This window comes from Vanacampus margaritifer, chromosome 9 (genome assembly GCF_051991255.1).
Source record: "Vanacampus margaritifer isolate UIUO_Vmar chromosome 9, RoL_Vmar_1.0, whole genome shotgun sequence".
Classification (NCBI taxonomy): domain Eukaryota; kingdom Metazoa; phylum Chordata; class Actinopteri; order Syngnathiformes; family Syngnathidae; genus Vanacampus; species Vanacampus margaritifer.
The window spans coordinates 13,692,257-13,713,234 of NC_135440.1; the positions used below are offsets into that span (position 1 = coordinate 13,692,257).

At 37.8% G+C, this 20,978-nt stretch overlaps 1 protein-coding gene across 3 annotated transcripts in view; it reads left to right on the forward strand.

Annotated features, from left to right (window-relative positions):
- Positions 1 to 18,960, forward strand: part of LOC144057493 (F-actin-uncapping protein LRRC16A-like) — a 56,155-nt gene extending 37,195 nt beyond the window's left edge. For 2 of the 3 annotated variants that reach the window (XM_077575132.1, XM_077575130.1), the window contains exons 17-39: positions 52 to 121; positions 1,788 to 1,869; positions 1,950 to 2,049; positions 2,224 to 2,278; positions 4,482 to 4,654; positions 4,726 to 4,794; positions 7,037 to 7,130; positions 7,335 to 7,433; positions 7,597 to 7,725; positions 7,837 to 7,968; positions 8,741 to 8,916; positions 9,019 to 9,106; positions 9,211 to 9,351; positions 9,635 to 9,652; positions 11,644 to 11,710; positions 12,381 to 12,604; positions 12,678 to 12,787; positions 12,861 to 13,109; positions 13,426 to 13,636; positions 14,059 to 14,095; positions 14,541 to 14,735; positions 14,822 to 14,968; positions 16,931 to 18,960. In XM_077575132.1, the coding sequence (XP_077431258.1) occupies positions 52 to 121; positions 1,788 to 1,869; positions 1,950 to 2,049; positions 2,224 to 2,278; positions 4,482 to 4,654; positions 4,726 to 4,794; positions 7,037 to 7,130; positions 7,335 to 7,433; positions 7,597 to 7,725; positions 7,837 to 7,968; positions 8,741 to 8,916; positions 9,019 to 9,106; positions 9,211 to 9,351; positions 9,635 to 9,652; positions 11,644 to 11,710; positions 12,381 to 12,604; positions 12,678 to 12,787; positions 12,861 to 13,109; positions 13,426 to 13,636; positions 14,059 to 14,095; positions 14,541 to 14,735; positions 14,822 to 14,968; positions 16,931 to 17,109 (2,845 nt within the window). In that variant the 3' untranslated portion in view covers positions 17,110 to 18,960. The remainder of the gene's footprint in view (positions 1 to 51; positions 122 to 1,787; positions 1,870 to 1,949; positions 2,050 to 2,223; positions 2,279 to 4,481; positions 4,655 to 4,725; positions 4,795 to 7,036; positions 7,131 to 7,334; positions 7,434 to 7,596; positions 7,726 to 7,836; positions 7,969 to 8,740; positions 8,917 to 9,018; positions 9,107 to 9,210; positions 9,352 to 9,634; positions 9,653 to 11,643; positions 11,711 to 12,380; positions 12,605 to 12,677; positions 12,788 to 12,860; positions 13,110 to 13,425; positions 13,637 to 14,058; positions 14,096 to 14,540; positions 14,736 to 14,821; positions 14,969 to 16,930) is intronic. The other variant, XM_077575131.1, reaches the window with a different exon arrangement.
- Positions 18,961 to 20,978: the final 2,018 nt, after the last annotated feature.

A 20,978-nucleotide genomic window follows, 5' to 3' on the forward strand; every position in this document is an offset into this window, starting at 1 on the left:
TATCAATTTCTAAATATTTAATTTTTCTTTCCGTCCAATTGAATATTGCAGAGCTCTCCTGCTAGGCCTGGCTAGTAACCCCAATGTGAAGGATGTATCTCTCGACCTCAGCTGCTGCGAGGTGAGAATTTTGCAAGTTAAGATACAGGTTTTCTTACTATTCATTTGTGCAAGCAAGAATCCAAGAGCATTTCACATTCTGATTTATATAATGATATATCAGTCAACCATCAAATGGCATGTTATGCAAATGTGTTTAGTGACACATTCCGTTCCTTATAAACACCTTTTAAAGGTACAAATGGCGTGCTAAATAGTTTCGTTGTCATTTAACATACAGCCCACCGATAATAATGTCACATCTTTGCAAATGGACTCTCTAAAGCCTTTGTTCAAGTGTCATTTTCAGCTTCGTTTTGGTGAGTGTGGCATCTAATCATCTGGAACTGATCCTCCTTTACTGCAATCAGCTTTTTAGCAGCCACTCTAAAACCATTTGACAGACTGTTGACATGCCAAGGGGTATTATTCAGAGGCTTTATAATGAAATACTTGGAAGAGCGCACTACCGCAGGCGGGGTAGAGGATGGTGGTTGCAGGGTGGTGGTGCAGGGAGTTTTCAGTTTGCCACTATAATTTTTGCATCACACCCACACGTTTTTCTTTTCATCTCTACCAAAGAAGCGCAGTAAGAAAGAAAAAAAAAAGCTTTCTACAGCTTAAATGGGATCACCAAAAATAATGCATGAATAGAAATCACACGGGAAATTCAATTCTAGATAGCAGTAGAAATCTTCTGTCATTGAAGCTGTGGGAATTAAATAAGGCTTTTCTGCCAGTTTTCGATGCCCTAATGAGCCCTTTGCTGAATGCAGTGCTTTGAGTAGGCTGACTGTACTCAAGAAGTGAACCGCACAAGATGCAAATGTGTGTGTCATGGTGTGAGCGTTTAGCGCAACTATATAGTCATTAAGCATCTGTGTGTGTTGCTGCTAATTGTTGGCTTCTGTCTGATGCGCTGTTCTCTCCTCTTAATGCCTCTATAAGCTCGGCCATTGTGTAAGTACAAATAGGCTCACACTAATTAACTTCTCATTCTTCTTATTTGCGCATCTGGCGTTGGTTTAGTGTGCTTAAATAACGCTCACCCTCTTCTTTTTGAAATGATTTCTCCACCGTCTTGTGTGTGATGAACTGCTGTTTTGCTTCATTATCCATCTCATTCTTATGATGATGACCCTTAAATACATTTACAGGCCATAACATTCAGTACACTTAGACATCTAATAACTGCCACTACAAACAAGAGTGAATCGAACATTCTGCTTTTTCAAAGTTTTAACGTTCAGTATTCATTCACTCTGTGTTAATCAACGCGGTAATGTGGGTCCCGGCTATTTAAGGAGTTGGGAGTGCATGTCAGACCACAAGCCAAGATGAAAGTTAATAGAATTGATATATATATGCCATTATCTATCTGACATTCATTATTTTATCAATGATTTTTGAGACGTCATACAGTATATTCATTTGCCATCAACTGTGTATTTGCATGTTCATTATGAAAATGTTTGCGTTAATGCATCTTGACTGTGTATGCCAGAAGAACTTAAGTGCGACTATTTTGCAGTTCTATTGGTCGAGCATCTGAGAGTGTCTTTTCAGCAAAGAGTTAACTCACAGCTGTGTGTGTGGGTTTTTTGTTTTTTGTTTGGCCCACATTCAGTGATGAATTTTGCAATATGTGTGTTTCGCAGTTGTCTGACTTTATGTTCTTGCTCCAACAGTTGCGTTCTGGAGGGTCCCAGATTCTTGAAGGATGCATTGCTGAGATTCCAAACATCTCCAGCCTGGATATTTCTGACAATAGTGAGGCACTGCCCTCTATACTGAATTTTCACATATGAATATATATTTTTTCAAACTTTTTTTTAAAAACATATTTCCAGGCCTGGACTCTGATCTCTCGACTCTGTTGATTTGGTTGGCGAAAAACCGATCAATAAGACATTTGTCTCTGGGCAAGAACTTCAACAACATCAAGTCTAAGTAAGATTACAAGCCTGTGCTTTATACGGCTTGAGACACATGAAATATCGGCTACTGTCATGACGGATGTTCCAGCCATCAATATGTTGTTGTTCTTGTAAAATACTGTATAAGATTCCTTTTCAATTATGGGCTGATATCTCATCCTCTGCTCTTTTTGCCTATCTGATTCAGAAACCTTGCCCCAGTGTTGGACAGTCTGGTTCATATGATCCAGGAGGAAGAGTCGGTGAGTTTTTCATTTCCTTAGTTGTCTGAGTCTGAAAGAGCACCATTACCTTGGCAGTTAAGAAAGCCTTCACATAATTTAGCCTGCAACAGAATCTAATTAGTATAATGTTGACTGTTACTCATCTCTTATGTAAACGGAAGTCACCTATATCGATCAGCTGAATGTTAAAATATTGATACTTTTCTGACTGCCTTACTCTCGCTCGATCATTTGCACCTTCGATATCTCACTCCATAATGGGTGCTTGCACTCCTTTGTCTCCTGTATGAATCACGGTAACGGTGAAGTTGTGAATGGGGGATTGCTTGTGTGCGGGTGTGTCATTAGGTGCAGGAGACTGATGTGTGTAATGTGGGGATCTCAGGGTGAAGGTTTACGCAGCACGGTAAAAGATTGATGGAAGAGAATTGAAGTTTGGTTGAAGGCAACATTTCAAACGCAATGTCCACTTATGTAGACAGAGAGAAAGTGACAGCACAAGGCAATGGGACAAAAAATAAGTTTTGTTCTTAGCAGGGTTATTATAGTTTTGAAATTTTTCATTTTAGTTAGTTTTCATTTCGTTTTGATTTTTAAATTGAGTTAGTTTTAATTAGTTTTCAAGGTGGTTCTGTTATTTTTTGTTAGTTTTAGTTATTTCATAAATTCTTGGTTTTAGTTCAGTTTTAGTTAGTTTCAGTATTAGTTTTAGTTAAAAAAAAAAAGTGTATTACTTGTGCGCAATCTTTAAAAAAACACCATGGGAGCAAGGTCATCTGAAGGTGCTTTTCTATTGGCTGCTGCTAGATGAAATCACTTTTGTGTGACACACTTTCAAATGTCCTTATTCCGGTTAATATTAAAATAAATCTACTTAAAATCACAATTTTAAATCATCCCCAAAGGCTCATGCAAAGGACATTTTTGCTATAATTATAAGTAAATTTTAGTTATTTTTGAAAAAATAAAATGTAGTTTCAGTTAGTTTTTGTTTTTTTAAATGCATTTCCGTTTTTATTTTATTTTGTCAACGAAATAGTTTTTTGTATTTTAGTTTTAGTTTTTTCGCTTTCGTTAACTAAAATAACCTTGGTTCGTGGTCAAACGAGAGGCTAAGATTATAGGGAAATAGGAGATATGCAAACAGGCTGTTGTATAACATTAGCTTCCTTTTACTTAACTAAATAGGACAGTATGTGTTTTTTTTATATTGACTTGTCTACTTGTCAAATGCTTTATGATTGATATAAACAAACATCTGAACATAAAGGCTGTTTACTACAAAAGAAGCAATATTTTCAAATGTGTATTAACAAAACATAAAGCGTAAGCATCAAATTCATTTTGTGAGGAGTTCTAATTGTTCTATTTAGCGTGTTTGAGTAGAATACAATGACAGGTTTACCATCTGCAATCATACATTAGCAGATATAATTACATAGCCCAGAAGGAAGCAATCCATCTTTTGAAAGAATGGTTAATCACTCTCTAATTTGGCTCCTTTTTTTATCATACATTTTCTCATTTCCCCAGTTTAATTAAACAGGGCAGGTGTGTTAGCCCAGGGTAATAATTTCTTAATTTCAGTGATTAATAAGTGAATCTGATAGCCAGTTTTTCTATGTCCAAATGGGAGAAATGGGCCTAATAACTACATTTTGTCAACATCTCTTTCGCTAGATGTGGTTGGTACTGCTACTTTCCTTGTTACCGTATTTTAATTTTGCATAGGAGTTAAAACCAGCACGCCGACTCTTATTTTCAAGATGAAGTGGGTCACACTCGGTGCTTTGTTGTTACGCAGCATGCAGCATGCATGAGTCAGACAGGCCACCTTGCTTGGCTGCCCTGCAGCCATCTGTGTGTGACTGAGAGGCAAGATTGGGAAACACTTTGGACAAAAAGCATTATAAAATGCCATCATTTACAACACGGGAAGACTAATGAGACTTGTGGCTGGTTAAATTTGCATGCATAATGTCGGCTGTGTGCAAACACAGGCTGTAAATTATTCCCCCTGCAGCTTTCTTTCAAGAAGGCATGAAATAAAAAAAATTCCGCCTTTGTTGTAATTGTTTCGAGCAAGTATTCTCTACTGGTTAAAGCTCTACATTACTATTACGAAATGAGCTTTGACAAGCACACAAGCTTCGTTTAAGATGTATTGTTGATAATACATTTGATAGTAAATGCATATTGAAAGCTTTCCTTTCCTCTCCAGCCCCTCACCTCTTTGTCTCTGGCCGACTCCCGACTGAAGAGCGATCTGACCATTGTGCTGAATGCGCTCGGTAGCAACACATCACTCACCAGACTCGACATTAGCGGCAACGCGATGGGCGACATGGGTGCCAAGATGCTGGCAAAGGCGTTGCAGATTAACTCTAAACTCAGGTGACTACCACAGAATAGTAAATATGCCGATATTTGGCCATTTGTGTAACATTTTGCACTTGTCTTTACAGGACGGTGATCTGGGACAAAAACAATACTGGTCCTCAGGGTCTACAGGATGTAGCAACAGCTCTGGAGAAGTATGTATTAATAGGCAGCCATTTTCTTTTAAAAATGCTAAGCAGAATATGTCTTGGTGGCGATGGAATTCTTCAGGGTTTACATTTTTTGAGTGAATTCATCTGGGACGCATTCATCTACTTCTTCTGCCGTCATCAGCCTTTTTCTCTCCTTATCACAGACTTCTGATGATATATCTCCCGAGCTTCTATCACGCTATTTCATTTTTGAAATAACAGTTTCCCTTTTTCCCTCTTCTCTGTGTGCATAAATTGTCATAAAAAAAAGCATTTGCTTGACATTACATTGGTCTCAAATGTTCTCCTGTCGTACCCTTTTTTTTTTGTCATAAAACCGATTCATAATGTTTGACATTACATTCGTCTCAAATATTCCAAAATTTTTAGTATACACTACTTAGTTGTAGGCATTTCAAAACTAATTAAATAAATAAACACCCTGCCTGGGATTAAATTTATAAATATTATATATTTTATTAAATGATATGAATAAAAGTTTAACTGTTAGACTGTCACACTTGACACTACTTTGATTAAATCCTGTGTGCAGATTGTCACACTTGACACTATGATTAAATCTTGTGGGAAGATTGTCATGCTTGACACAACTTTGATTCAATCCTGTGGGAAGACGTGTCATGAATGATGAAACTAAGTCACACTTGTGTTTTTTTATTTATTTAAAGTAAGCCTATTTAGATGATTTCAACCATTCTTTTTGCAAGGGGGATGGGCTACACAATGCACACCTTGTGTGTTTTTTTTGTGCCCAAATTTAAATTGATTTAGGATTTTCTTAATACACAGGGTCAAAATTACAAACACTGGCACAAATATATATTTACATACTAATGTTAAATGTCGCAAGTGTCACCTGTACCAGATGCTTTCTGTAGCTAATCCATAAGCTTCTGGATGGATATTTGACCACTTTTCTTGGTAGACTTGATTTAAATTGCTTGTTTTTCTGTAGAGGTGGGCAGAAATTGCAATATTCCTCCAAAACACAACAAAAATAGCAACCAAAGCAAGCAGCATTCGTGAAAAGCCAATACGTTCAACTTCACAGTACTTTGGACTCTTTTTTAATTCTCCTGTAAATTCGGAACACAGGATATCAACAAAAGTATGGTCTGTTGTAAGTGGTGCTATGTACAATTTTGATGTTTCACTACCATTGCCAAGAAGGAATAAAATATGATTTAAATTTACATGCACTTTTACTTTTTCAGTGTGTGTTTACCGAACTTTTTTTTTTCTTTTGTCCTACATATGCACAAATAATTTATTATCCAAATCCAAATTTTTATTTTTAGATGTTTTGTTACTAAAAAAAATGCCTGGTGACATATATCGTACTGAATCAATATCAGTGGTTGATTGTCATCAATGTTTGAATCACTATCAAATCTAATTTGAATCACAACGTAAAGAATAGAAATCAAATCGACTTGTGAGATGCCTAGCAAAACCCGGCCTGAGTTTCCTGGCACCGACCCCTGGCTTTTAAGCATCATCCACAAATGTTCTACTGGGTTGAGGGTTAACCAAAGATTAATGTAAAAAAAAAAATCCCATTCCAAATTCATATGTTTGATATAATTTGTCCTGTTGGAACACTCAATAATGTCCAAGTAGTTGTGATTTAAAGTCACTTTTTAAAAAAAAAATTTAGGCTTTTAAAAGGCCAAAATTACTACAACATCCTTGACCTTTGCACAGTAACTTATTAGCATGGAGAAGGTTTTCCCCAAAACAACCGGCCTTTACAAAGAGATATTGTTGTCTACAAAAGACAGGTCACTGTTTTTTGTTTTGTTTTGGATGCTTTTTACATTTTATGTGTTTAAAAAAATATATATATATATTGCCGGTATGTCGAATTTAGGGCCCTTTTGTCATTTCCAAAGGCAGATGATACAGTTATTTTCCATAAAGTGTATTTACAACTTGATTTGATATGTTTCCATATATTTGCGTATTGAAATGCATAAAAAAATCCCTTAAAATGTTCTGCGGGATACATTGTGGTTCTGTGTAACTCTATAATTGAAGCCTTCCCAGAATATGTCTGACATATTGCTATTGATGACAAAAACCTTTGGGGCCAAGGCCAACACATTCTGACTTGTGTAGAGTAATTTAACTGTCTTATTTCCTTCTACGCTCGTGTACTTGATATGTGTCCAATTTCCCCTCTCTCTGTCATTTCAATTTTGTCTACTGGCTGTGTGCCCAATAGGAACTTCACTATCCGTTTCATGCCCATCCCTATCATTGATGCCTCTCAGGCTCTGAAAGCCAGTCCGGAGAAGACAGAAGACGCCTTGCTCAAGGTATCGTAACAAGCTCCATTAGTGCCATCAGTGACAATCTGTCCTTGTGTATATTTTCATGTGGAGTGATGTTGACACAAACTGGAAAACGAGAAGCAGTGTAATCATGGGGATACTGGATTTCAATAAACGGGGAAACATTGTTAAGTACAGCATCTCGAACATTATACAGTATGTGTCATTGGGTTTCTGTTTCCCCCTCAGATTGAAAACTACTTATATAGAAACCACGAAACCAGGAAATATCAACAAGAACAGGCCTATCGCCTTCAACAGGGCATTGTAACCACGACGACACAGCAGGTTTGTAAACACAAGAATCACTTACTACCTCTTATTTTATCTATTTGTTCTAATTGTATATAATTGCAACAACGTGATTGCCATTTTACAGCTTAAAAACGTACCCATCTTTTAATACAGACTTATTTATTTGGTCTTAAAGCTGCTACTTTCTGTTGTCTAGATGATGGACAGGATTTGCGTGAAGGTGCAGGACCACCTGAACTCTTTGAGGAATTCTGAGACCGACGCCATCCTTGAAGATGTCAGGTCTGCCGAAAGCCTCATCAAAGATGCGAGGAACTCAAAAACGGTGAGAAACGAGTTAGAGCAGTTTTTTCCTTTTCGGTTGTATTCTACAAATAACCAAAGAGTTGTTCTTTGTTTTAGGTATAATTGTTCCCTCTTTTGCATTTCTTTCCAGCTCCTTCCTAACCTTTACCACCTGGGCTCTGCCTCTCGAGAGGAGGTGCACCGTGCTTCGGTAGGCCCCATTCAGGAGAAATTGGAGTCTATGGCAGGCGAGGTGACTTTTGTCATGGATCAACAGTTGCAGGTATGTGTGATGACACATTAATTGCAATATTACGCCCAGGCAACGTACATGTAGTGTAATGCAATTGAAGTACTAGTTGGCACATTCATAGAAGAAAGCCATGACAGTGGCGCCACCTACAGTCAATATTAAAAATTATATTTAAAAAAAGAGAAATATTCATACATTTTGTGTAATTAACCCTGGAGAACCCAAGAACCCTTTTCTTCTTTGGAAAATTATGAATTATACCTTAAATGACTGCTATAAATTCACTGAACACCAAAATATATGTTTTTTCAATGTTTTTTTCAATTTATTCCCTAATTTAGGATTAGGGCGAAATTTGACCCTTTGGGATTTAGGGGAATCATTTCGAAAAATCTGAATAACAAAAACTGTCAGCAAACTATTTAGAATTTAAGAAAATAATCAATCAAATACACAGCTACATTGAACAACATCATTTTTTTGTTTTATTTGTTGCATTTTCGCCATCTTGTCACCACCACTCTGGCTCATGTAAATGGAATATTCATCCACTAGATGGCCCCATACAGGGGTCAGAAGTGGCACTCTGGACTTTTGAAGTTAAATTTGTAAATAAAAAAAAAGGTCTTTGTTATTTGAGTAGCAGAATTTATAGGGGCCAAATTTGACCCCGTGGGTTCTCCAGGGTTAAAAAAAACTTGATATAGCTGTTGCATTTAAATCTCTTTGTAGCTAATCATCTCTGCATGCATATCACTTAGAGTTTGTTAGGAGTTAATCATTTTCAAATTCAATCTTCTAGAGCCTGTTGGAATCCATGATGGACACAGCAGAGTCTCTGTGTCCTCATGTGATGAAAAGGAGTCATCTGCGCTCAGACCTCGTGAAGGCCAGCTCAACCAAGATGGTCGTCCCCAAGAGTTTTGTCACCAAAACTCTCCTGGATCAGTCTGGTATTGACATCATCAATAAGATCAGGCGAGTGCCTTTTTTTTGTGAGAAATGTAATGTTGAGATACAAGATGAGGTCAGACATTTATTTATTTATTTATTTATTTATTTATTTATTTATTTCGTCAGCGAGGTGAAACTGAGTCTTGCCTCCTTCCTGTCTGATCGTATCGTTGATGAGATCTTAGAGGCGCTTTCCACTTCACAACACACTTTGGTGCGTAAATCAATCACAGTTGTGACCGCTCGTAACTCCATAATAGATCATCACCTTTTTTTTTCTTTTTCTTTTCTGCTGCTTTCATCCCTGCCCTCTCTCAGGCAGACCACCTAGTGCGGAGAGGGCGCCCCTTGGTGCAGCAAGAGTCAGTAGACATGGACGTTCCAGAGGAGAGGATTCCTAAACGGGCATCCAATGAGACCCTGGAGGGCGAGCGATTGGATGAATTGGAGTCGTGCATGGTAAGGGAAAAGGCTCAATTCAATTAGATTGTGTTTTTCTTCTTTTGTAGTCGTTCATGTGATTGAATGAAAGGAGAGCATAAGTTGCAGTCATCATCAGGTTTCTTGTCCCTTCTTCGCATCCTCTGTCATCTCTTTTGCCTTTCTCCTGTTTTTAAATCCTGTTCTGTAAGATCATTGCCATCTTGGCAACAATTTCCCCTCAATTTGCCTTTTTAGGCTTTATTGTCTTTTTCTTCAATTTCCTCTATTCGTCCTATTCTTGCACCTTTGCTCCATGGAGACACTGTGCTGCACCAGTGTAAGTAATTGTGATCGGTCATTGTCTTCCCTCACTGAACCTGCCTGCTCAATGGCCGTCTGTAAAAAAGATTTGTAGTGTAAAAAGTGTTTATGCTTGTCATTAACCTTCATTTACAGCAGGGGTCTCAAACTTGCCGCCCGAGGGCCATTTGCCACAGGATGATATTTTGCGGCCCCCTACTTCACATCAAAGTTTAAAATTACTGTGGCTCCCACTTTTTTTGTGTATGGTTTGAGTATTTTCATTTTTTAATCACTTATGGGCAACCATAGCTCTCGGCGAAACGTATTTCTGAAGTGACACCAAGCGGAAGGAATTTTATCCTGTCACCCAGTCCCAGTCACGTCTTTGTCAAAAATCTGATGTGAAGAGAAAGGTTGACGAGGAGAACAGACAATTTCAAGAAAAGCAGGAAAGGACACAATATTTTTGTTGCACACAGGGTAAAGGAAAGTCGTGGTGCTCAAGAAATAGACATAGTGAGGAGTATGCAAAGTGCCAGAGAGATGAGTGAGGGGTAAAAGAAACGATAATGTTCTTAACTGTTATTAATAAAGTTTGAGAAAACTGGATTAGTTGCACTTTTTTTGGAATACTCAAGCCCCCTTTTTTTGTGGAATATTTTCTGCGACCCAGACACTTATCTCCAGGGGCCTTCACAGAAGTTGAGTTTGAGACCCCTGATCTACAGTGTGCCGTGTTAAGTTAGATCACAAGCTAGAAGAATTCATTTGTATACCACTCAAATACTATGTTGGTCCATTAGTATTTTAAGAGTGCGTCCATCTGCCACATAAAACGCATCAGTTTATATGTGAAGTGATGGAACTGGTTTACTTTTGGGGTCCGACTCCAGGGCAAACCTGCTTGTGAGCAATAAAATGAAATGACGACAAAGAATAACATTCGCTAAACCAATATTAGGCTACTGTCATATTGGTGTTGCTTTAACGGAAGTCTGAATAGGTCAGCATCAGAATGATTTTTTTTTTCCCGCATTATCAGCGAAAGGTACATTCACAACTGATGTAACATAAACCAAAAAATAAATAAATACAAATAGACTTTGAAAAAAAAAAAGAAAATAAACAATGTGCAGTAGACCTCAGTTCTTAAGTGAAGTTTTAAGTGATAACAGCTTATATACAGTATACATATGTGCAAAACTACAATAAATAAAATTGGACATCGAGTTGTTTATTCAACCAAGTTTCAGATTTCTTGATTATAAAATGATGTGTCCCAAAACGTTGGTCACTCCTGGAAGTTTTTAGCTCAAGACCCAAATTAAAAATCTCGTTTCTAATCAGGACACAGACAGACTACACCAAGTCGCTCACACAATTTGTTTGGCACAAAGTTAGTCCTTCCTGACAGAACCACTCCATTTGTCCAGACGTCGGACCGGCGCTGGACAAGCTCAGTGGTTAGGTGTTTGGGTGCATTAGGTTAGAATCCAACCCATACCGGCTGTTTAACGGGCAGTAGGGTGCACCACTACACTACAAGTAACAGTACATAATCGTGTGTACTTCAAATCACTTAATCTACTTTTAAGAAAAAAGTGAACTCTTAACGGTTGATGACACATAAATTCGCCCACGACCTTTATTGGACCCCAAGTTTGGGAGTACAGCAGAATGCGAGATAAAAGTGCTAGAATAATCATCTAATCACATTAGAAAGATGTTTTTTATTTATTTTTTTATTTTTTTATTTTTTACACTGGGAAAATGCATGCAATACACCAATATATGTATGCTTATGGACATGTGTATGCGATATATTAGTAAAATGTCTGGTTTATTTTTTTGTTTTAGTACTTGGTGTTTGGAATGGATTCCTTAATGCTAGATTTGGTTTGTAATAGTAATCACAAGTTCCACAGTTGAATCACAGTTACCATAATTATATAGGGGAAAACCATTGTTTGGTGTTTAAAAATGAATAACATTAATGACAAAACATTATGTGTATGTGCTTCTCAGATGACTCCAAAGACAAAGAGGAAAAGCATCCATAGTAGAATGCTGAGACCTGTGTCTCGTGCCTTTGGTAAGATGCACTCAATAGTGTGTTTAAATTCAACCTCTTTTGCGGGAATAATAAATTGTGTTGAAAAATATACCTTATATTTAAGTCATTCACTCCCAGCCATTTTCACTGAAGCAAACCTCTTCACTCCCGGCTGTTTTACTGGATTTGGACAGATTTTGCAAGGTCCACGGAATATTGTGTTCTATTTCTATAAAAACATGGAACATACCAAAAGAAAGATTAGAGTCTCTTCATCAGGAAAAAAAGTATGTTTCTATCTGTTTCCGGTTTGCAGCAATTAGCTTTAGAATATAGCTAAATTTCATCATTATTCACAAATCTGTTTAAAACAATGTAGGAAAGAGCTTGCTGCAACATGGCCCTGGTTGATCTCTTGTACTCTGCTGCCACCTGCTGGCCGTTTTTGTAATAACTACTATTGCTTCAAGCATTCTATTCAGTTCAAAGCCTGCATCAAAGCCTTGTGGTGTGCTATATCATAAAAATTTATAAATACGTCTTTGGGAGCATGGTAATATTTGGAATAAAATATATTTATACGTTTTTGGGAACAAATGAGTTAAAGAAAAAAGAAAATGACACCACTGCACTATAATAACAATAATATAAATGTTGTATGTATATGTTGCATTTTACCGACAAATACTTTCCCCAACACCATTAATAGAGATGGAGTTTGACCTGGACAAAGCACTGGAGGACGTACCAGTGCATGTGGAGGACACGCCTCCGTCACAAACTCCTCCAGTTTCCTCTCAGCCCGTATTGAAAGCGGAGCAGCGCCTGCCGGGAGGGATGTTGGAGCTTCCGTCTGAGGAGGAGAAGAAGCTTCAGCACTTCACGAAACTTAGACCCCGTAGAAACAAGAAAACACAATCCAGCAAAATACCGGTGAGTGTCATTTAAAGACAGTTAATAGGTGTTGTTGTGATGACTTGATGTTTAGTTGTTGTTGTTTTCAAAGCAAATGAGCAGTGCCCCACCTCATGATGGTGAACAGAACGGCCTCATGGGAAGAGTGGATGAGGGTGTGGATGAATTCTTCTCCAAAAAAGTCACCAAGATGGATTCAAAGTAAGATATATTGACATTCTTCTTGCATACATTTTTGGCTTTCTGCATAAATGTTGGAATGTTCTCTCCTCAGACGTTCCATGAAAAGTTCGGAATCTCACGATGGAGAGAAGAAGAAGAGCAAAGGAGGCTTCCTCAACCTCATCAAACGCTCTTCCAAATCGGATAAATCAGACAAGTTGGAAAAAATCGAGAAAAATCAGGTGACGCCTTCATCATCGGGTACATCTTCGAACTCTTTAGTGTCAGTTTCCAGCATCGCTGAGGAACCCTCCTCTCCAAAATCCACAGTCAAGAGTCCAACACCCGAGCCAAAGTCCAGGTACCTTTGAACTCATTGTTATATGTCGTGAACGCTTGTGCCTGTGATGTGAAAGAAATAAAAAACACAAAGAATACATTTTGTGCACATATCTCAGATTTATTTGTATTTTTAAAAATTGTGTTTGCAAAGTGTTCATAAGGACTCATTTCACATCATAAGTTAACCATTATCATTTGGGTTTACCATATGACCGGGACCTGTGTTGAACAACTCTTCTGAGGAAATTGAAGAATGCCTGATACGATGCATTGTAGTCATCTCCAACCATGCATTTTTAATTTTTGCAATCTGTTCAATCTTGTTCATCCTGCAGAGATTCGTCCACTCGTTCGCAGCCCGCAGACTACAGCAGCGGTTCGGAACGTTCGGAGGAGCTCAGGACGCCCGACTCCATAGACGAGCCTTGGGAGGGTTCGGACGGCCGAGGGAGTCCCCAAGGAGGGCGGAGGTACCCTGGCATGCAGATGATGGGTGGGGGGCTCCTGGCGGAAATGAAGGCCAAGCAGGAGAGGAGAGCATATAAAGTAAGATTCAAACATAACACAAACAAAGTGCAGGGGCTGGTTTTGAGGTTACGAATGATGTGTTGTGTAAGAATATGACATCAAGTGTGCATAAAAATATTATGTGAAGTGTGCGGCTACACAGGGCGGCATTTCTGACCGGGCAACGCGGCCCCACATGAATGTTGTGTGAAATGGTTTTCTGTTGGCATCATGACATGGGGAATTTGCATTTGAGATGGTTGGGTACATGGGGGTCAAAGGTGGCCGTTAAAGCTAGGACCACCACGGCCGTCACATGACACGAAGGCACTCTCAGTGTTACTAACTGTTTTTCCTTTGATTGTTTCATATGTGTTGCACAAATTCGAATCCAAGGGAAGAAAAAAAAAACATTGTTAGAAAAATTGTTTAATAATCAAAATGTTGTTTGTGTTTTCCAGTCCTCCAGCCCTGACAGGCCTGACAGCAATGCCACAGGTGATTAAACGTGCTTAATTCTTATTCTACTAGTAGATTGGTGTACTCAAACAATTACAGGATGTTTGGAAAGTCACTTTTATTAAAAAACATATTTCAATGTGTAGATTCCGTATGTATGCACCTCCTGTATTGGTTGTTTGAAAGTTGACTGTGCACTTGCTTTTATTAACATATTTGACTACACGAACCCCAATTCTTTTTTTTCTCCTTTTTTTCTTTCCCTTTTTTCCCCCTTATTTTTTCCTGGGGAAAAAAACTAACCCCAATTCTGATGAAGTTAGAGCATTGTGTCAATAAAGGCTGGTAAAAAGTACAGTGCATGCGTTTGTACCTAATTAAGTGGTTGTGACTTCATTGCGGGCAAAAAGTGTTTTTTGCAAATTGAGCTATACTCGGTCATGTAGGTTTTCATTACCGTAACCATATTATATTTCCTCTTCAGGTTCTCCAGAGAAGACTTCAGCCCGTGTTGAAACAAAGCCTGATCCCGCTCCTCGCCCCCGGGCTCCATCCTCCTCGAGCTCTCCTGGGGGGCCGGTAAGCCCTAAACCGGCAATGCCCCTGGGAACAAAGCCTGCCCTGTCCTCTCGGCCCTCCCTTCCTCACAAACCACGGACCAGCAGCAGTCGGAGCATAGGTACTATCCAAGCTTCTCTGCGTCATGTCAAATGTAATGGGAGTGTTCTCGTGAAGTACTTTGACCTTATCTCCCACGTTGAATAGACGAGACTTCAGATGCACCCAATGGCGGGGGGCTGTCTCCAAAATTGACAGCTCTCCCATTGCTGAAGAAGGCGATACCAGAGAAAGACAAGGAGGGACACAACAGTCTGCAGCCGGGAGGCTCTGCTACGAAACCCACTCAGGAAGGTGAATAGCGTGTGTGCGCGGCGGCGCTCACTTTACATGCCGTTCGTCTTTTGCGTCTACTCTAGTCGGGAATCTGTTTTTAATTATCACGTAAACGATGGAATATGACATGAATAACGAAATAGCATGCTGACAAATACACAGTAGTTGGGCTGAATGATAATAGTGCCCTGGAGGTTTGATTGAAATCACTGATGTACAGTAAACATCTAAAAATTGCTTTCATTCAACTAAAATTTCCAAATTGAGTTAAATCTCATTTTATTGTGTCTAATATTGGCACATCCACATGTCAGTTCCGAGGTTGGTGGTGTAAATCAAGACTATGTATTTCCTCCACATACTGTACATACTACAATCCAAAAGAAACATATGTTAGCTTAATTGAAGACGTCAAATTGACCTTAATTGTGAATGGTTGTTTTTTACCAACACCATCATAGTGAGGTTCAGCAGTATAAATGGATGATATGGATACTAGAAACTAGGACCAGTCATTGCCGGGTGATCATGTTTGAGATTAGGGCATTTTCACACTGCACTTATTTTTCTTAGTGTGAGCCAGGGCTCATGGACGACTGTGCTTTTGTTTGGAAATGGTTGCTTTGCGGCCTACTAGGAAGCAGTGAAGGAGCTTTTCCTGCTGGTTAGTCCATTACTGTTAGCACTCTGAAATCACTCCGCCAATCATCCGATTGGATGACGGCCCATCCAATCCATGCGACGCCACTCGCAAGTTAAAACTATTTTCAACACGAGGCACGGCGCCGTGACGGCACATACAGAATGAACGTCTTCATTGACAGCGCACTGAACCCTGCTAAGAGCAGTGTGAAAAGGCCTTTAGGCTGAGATTAACTACACTTCTGTCTGTGAGATTCTTGTATGACCAAATAAACTAGAATTTTACCTTCATGAGGTATAAATATATCTCTAATGAATGAAAAATGCAAATGCTAATATGACGATGATAATGAAGACTTGTTGACTCATTCACTGCCATTGACGTCAAAAATTCAATATTAATGCTATTTCTATTAGTTTCATATTTTTCTACTTTTTTTTAACAAGAGTATGAAAACCTAGAATTTTTTTATTGTACATTTAGAACAGATATAAAATTTGCGATTAATCGTGAGTTAACTATTGAGGTCATGCGATTAATTACAATAAAAAAAAAATATCGTCTGACGCCCCTAATTTTTAAGAACCTTTTCTTTTTAATTAGGGGCATCAGGCGATTAAATTTTTTAATTGTAATTAATCACATGACTTCACTAGTTAACTCACAATTAATTACAAATTTTATATCTGTTCTAAACGTACAATATTTTTTTTCTAGGTTTTCATACTCTTGTTAGCAAAAGTGGAAAAAAATGTGAAACTGAGAAATAGTTCAAATGAATTTTTGACGTCTATAGCTGTCAATGGCAGTGAATGAGTTAAAAATACCATAACACTCATAAATGGTAGTAAATAGTGTACCTCATAAATGTTTACCCGTTCCTCATCATAATACATGTCAAAAATATCTACCTGTTCCCCTGTTGAGGTTAAGTGGTATAGAAAATGGATGGATGGACGCTCACCATTATGATACCATTCAATACACCTCCAGTAATTATTTCCCTTTGCAAGTCATTTCCCGTTTAAAATGATTGCCTATTCCACAAAGTCATTACCTCTGTAGATAATTACAATATTTATGTACATTGGCTACAAGGAGTATATGTAATTTTTAGAATTCTGTGTGAATTATAAGTTTTAATGAAAATTTGAAGTATTAAAATACAGTTTAATAAAAAATATATATTTTAAAAAAAAAAGCTTTATTTAGCAGGATTTTGTCGCACGCTCAACCAGTCTGTTCATCATCTTCCATGACGCAGAAAGTAGCCCGATTTCCACGAATGGTTACACTTTTCATGGTCCTCCTCACGATCTCTCTCTGTCATGATTCAGGGAGGAAAGTGTTCGTGTCCGAGGCCAGTCAACGCTCCAGCCATCAGCGCAGCAACTCCGACGACCACGGCGGCGCCTTCAAGGGCAAGGGGTCGTCTCCAAATCCGGACAAGGACAAAACAGGCAAAAAAGCTTCCAATCCCGGGGAGGAAGCCGACAAAGAAATTATTTTAATATGAATTCATCGCATTTAACTCCAAAAATGAACCCATGTGTTTTCATTTGAAAATGACTGAATGAGGAATCGTGCGCATTCATGTGATGAAGTTGTACGCCAAGAGTACAAATGATGACGTAACTGTCTAACCTGTTAATATGAATCATCACACAAAAGTGGTGGGGGTTTTTTTTCCAGAATAATGATGTCACCTACTAAACCAAACCTTCACTAAAGAGCTTCCTTCTTTCTACAGAAATATTTATTTATACACGATCTGCTCATTCAAAGTGTTCCTGAATTGTTGAGGCAATTAATAGCGTGCGCTGACCAATTAAAACCACTGAAGAGGTATAAACATGCTTTCAGTGCAAAAGCAAGCGTGTACTAAACATGGAAAAGAGGCTGTGAAATGATTTCATAATAATCTCGCAGTAGCTTGTCTCCCAGGGAGCACACTAAAATAAAATAACAATACCACTTATCACTGTACTGTACTTGAAGTCTAATATAGTGCTAGACCCAATGGCATTTTTCTTACTTGCCAACATAAAAAAAAAAATAATAATAATAATCTTGTGCTATAATCCTTTTCTTTTTCTGAATACATTATGCAACTCGTCTTTTTTACAGGACAATACAGGTTCAAGCTGAGCATCTCAGCGCACACAAACCACACTAATGTAGCTTACCTTAGCTTTTAATCTGCAAAGGCTTCAGCACTGTTAACGGACAAGCATCCACACACTGTGGATGGAACAAATGATAATCTTACTTGTTGGTGGAGGGGGGGGGGGTGGTCTGTCTTTATGTGTATAGGAAATCAAGTCATGTGACTTAGTTTCATCCCGTTTCAAGCTAGTTTTCGTAGCTGTTGTGTTGCATGCCACTTTTTGTCCCGATGTCCTTCTGACTTTTGAGTTAAAAACATCCATTTGTATCCCTCAGAAACGTCAGGGCTTTCAACCTTAATTGACTTGAATGCAAAATGTAACATTTTGTCCAAAAAGTATCTTGGAATGAAATGGGAGTGTTTTTTGTTTGTTTGTTTGTTACCTTGGGGCTTTTGCATTGCTTCTGAATTCTTACCTTGACAGCACAAAACATCTAAACGAGCGACAAATGTTTTTTGTGCACAGCCTGATAACCACTCCTTGCCATTGCATGCGCTGCAAAATGCGCTGAGATCCAGTTTGGATTGTTGCAGAAAAGAAATAATAAGCCGACTGGGGTTGAAGCACAAGTTTCGGGTGAGGGGCTAAAAGAACTGTTGCATTCTTAACTCGAATCATGCAAATAACAGTTCCTGTTGTAAATAATTTCACCGACCTGATGCCAATTTAATTTATTTTTTGGGGGTCCAAAAAGATGTTAGGTCACAGGTGCACAAGTTTGCTGCAGCTGTCTGTGATTTTGACAAAACAACAGTAGACTCCTGTGTGAGTTTTGTGTGAGTGTGAGACTGCATGACGTGCACTGTACTGTACGTACTGTATATATGTCCCTCCAAGCCTACAGGTGTATGTGTTAATACATACACGTAATATGGACACTGTGATTTTTTTTTTCTCGCACATGAAAACAGTTTGTAACATTCAAAAAAAATAACGTCCGCAAAATTCTCTCTCACATGTATATTTTGTTTATAAAGCAAGTTGTCTTTATGTATGCGTTTGGTATGACCTGTATTAAATCTTAACATTTCTGTCATGATTAAAGAGAAAAAGGATGCAAAAAGTCTCACATAGATACAGAAGACATACTGTATTTACGTCTTGATTTAGTTTGGGGATTATTGTGTTGCTTTCATACTGTTCTGCTGGTGTCCATGTGAATATTAACGTTGATTAAAATCATTTTGCAGGCTTTGGAATGTGTTGCTTTTTTCCACACGTTTGAGGAACTTTCAATGGAACCTTCAAAAAAATCATAATCACAATTGTTGATTGACTGTTTTTTCCCATGGGAAATAATATCATTGTGAATTTGTTCCAAGCTCAGAGACCTCATAATCTCAATTGCATAGGCAATGTAAGTACAAAAAAAAAATCATGAAATACTAGTACATACTGTAGTCAATGGATACTGAAGGAATTATTTGATTACTATATTAAGTGTAATCTTTGCGTGTTCAAAATAATTGCATTGAGATCTCTGAAGAAGTTTCCTTTGCAAAGATTTATTTAGGAGCTCTTAAAGACACAGGAGAAAATGCTTACATTCAAAGGTAATGTTAAGCCTCGAGTGTGTCGAATATGAAAACACCCACACTTTTTATCCATGAAGAAACTTCCTCTCCCATTCACAGGCTAGACAAAGGGTTAGTAATTATAATAAGCAGACATGTGATATACTGACATGTTTACTCCAGTTCTCCTATCAGCCCGGATATATGATGTAGGCAGGTAATGATCTTGGACCTTCAGTTTTTACGACATAATGAGTAATAGCATGAGAACTTGACTCCCTTTCAGACACACATTTTTATCTCCATGAGAACTTGACACCCATCTACATTCTTTCTTATTTTCATGAGAACTGGAAGGGAGTAAAAAGTTCCAATATATTTCACAACAACATTATCACAGTTGATCTTCTTTTCACTACACAGGTTATATGGCATCTATATACTTATAAGTAAATTCATAAACAGTAAAAATATAAATTGAAAATGTTAAATGTCTTCAATACGGATAATCTTTGACAACAGATCTGTATACGTATGTCCTCTAGTTTAACTCATTCACTGCCATTGACGGCTATAGACGTCCAAAATTCATTTGAACTATTTATTTTAGTTTGACATTTTTTTCCACTTCTGTTAACAAGATTATGAAAACCTAGAAATTAGTTTTTTGTACATTTAGAACAGATATAAATTTTGTGATTAATTACGATTAAAAAAAAGTTTTTTGACGCCCCTAATTTTTAATAATGTTTTCTTAAAAATAATATAAAAAATTGTAAAAAATAATTTAAAAAAATTCAAAATATATTTTAAGAAAAGATTATATTACAATCTTGTATCGTAATTAATCGCATGATTTCACTAGTTAACTCACGATTAATCACAAATTTTATATCTGTTCTAATACAATAAAAACAATTCTAGGTTTTCATACTCTTGTTAACAAAAGTGGGAAAAATGTTAAACTAATAGAAATAGTTGAAATGAATTTTTGACGTCAATGGCAGTGAATGAGTTAATTGTCTTATAAATGAAAACTGTTGTAATGATTACATTGTGTTATAGAACATTTTCTTTGTGTTTGTTTAGTCTGTATGTATGGGTGAAGACATTGACTGATTGCTGGATAAAATATATATATATATACGCTATAGGCTATTTACAGTATAAACAGCACACATACAGTAAATAAGTGTTGACTGTCCATTTTCATGCTGATGATTAGCCATTGTGTTAATAGCTATATGCTATTTAGTTATATTTTTCTAGGGATATGCCAGCCTTCGTCATGGCTGGACTGGTTCAATAAATTGGTCCTAAATAGGCTTGCCAGCCCGACCCTGATTCCTGACCACCCCTGGTTATCACATATCTGCCACTGATGTTGATTGGTTCACTTTTCTTGTCTATATTGTAAATGGATTAATGGGCTGCTCTTGGGGTAAAACGGAGGACAAATAATAATTAAATAGCTTCGCATCGGCCCCAAAAGACGCCAGCCCACGGGGCATCTGCCATGTATGCCAGATGGCCAGTCCAGCCCTGGCCTTCGTACAATTCATAAGTCTTAAGCCTCAAGTTTCAAGTAAGTCCAGTTACTGTAGTAAAATTTCATTACGTCAAGTCCCAGTTCAATTTCGGGTCAACTAAAATCATCACATATATTGACCAATAAGTCAAGTTTGCAAACTTGCTTATTAATT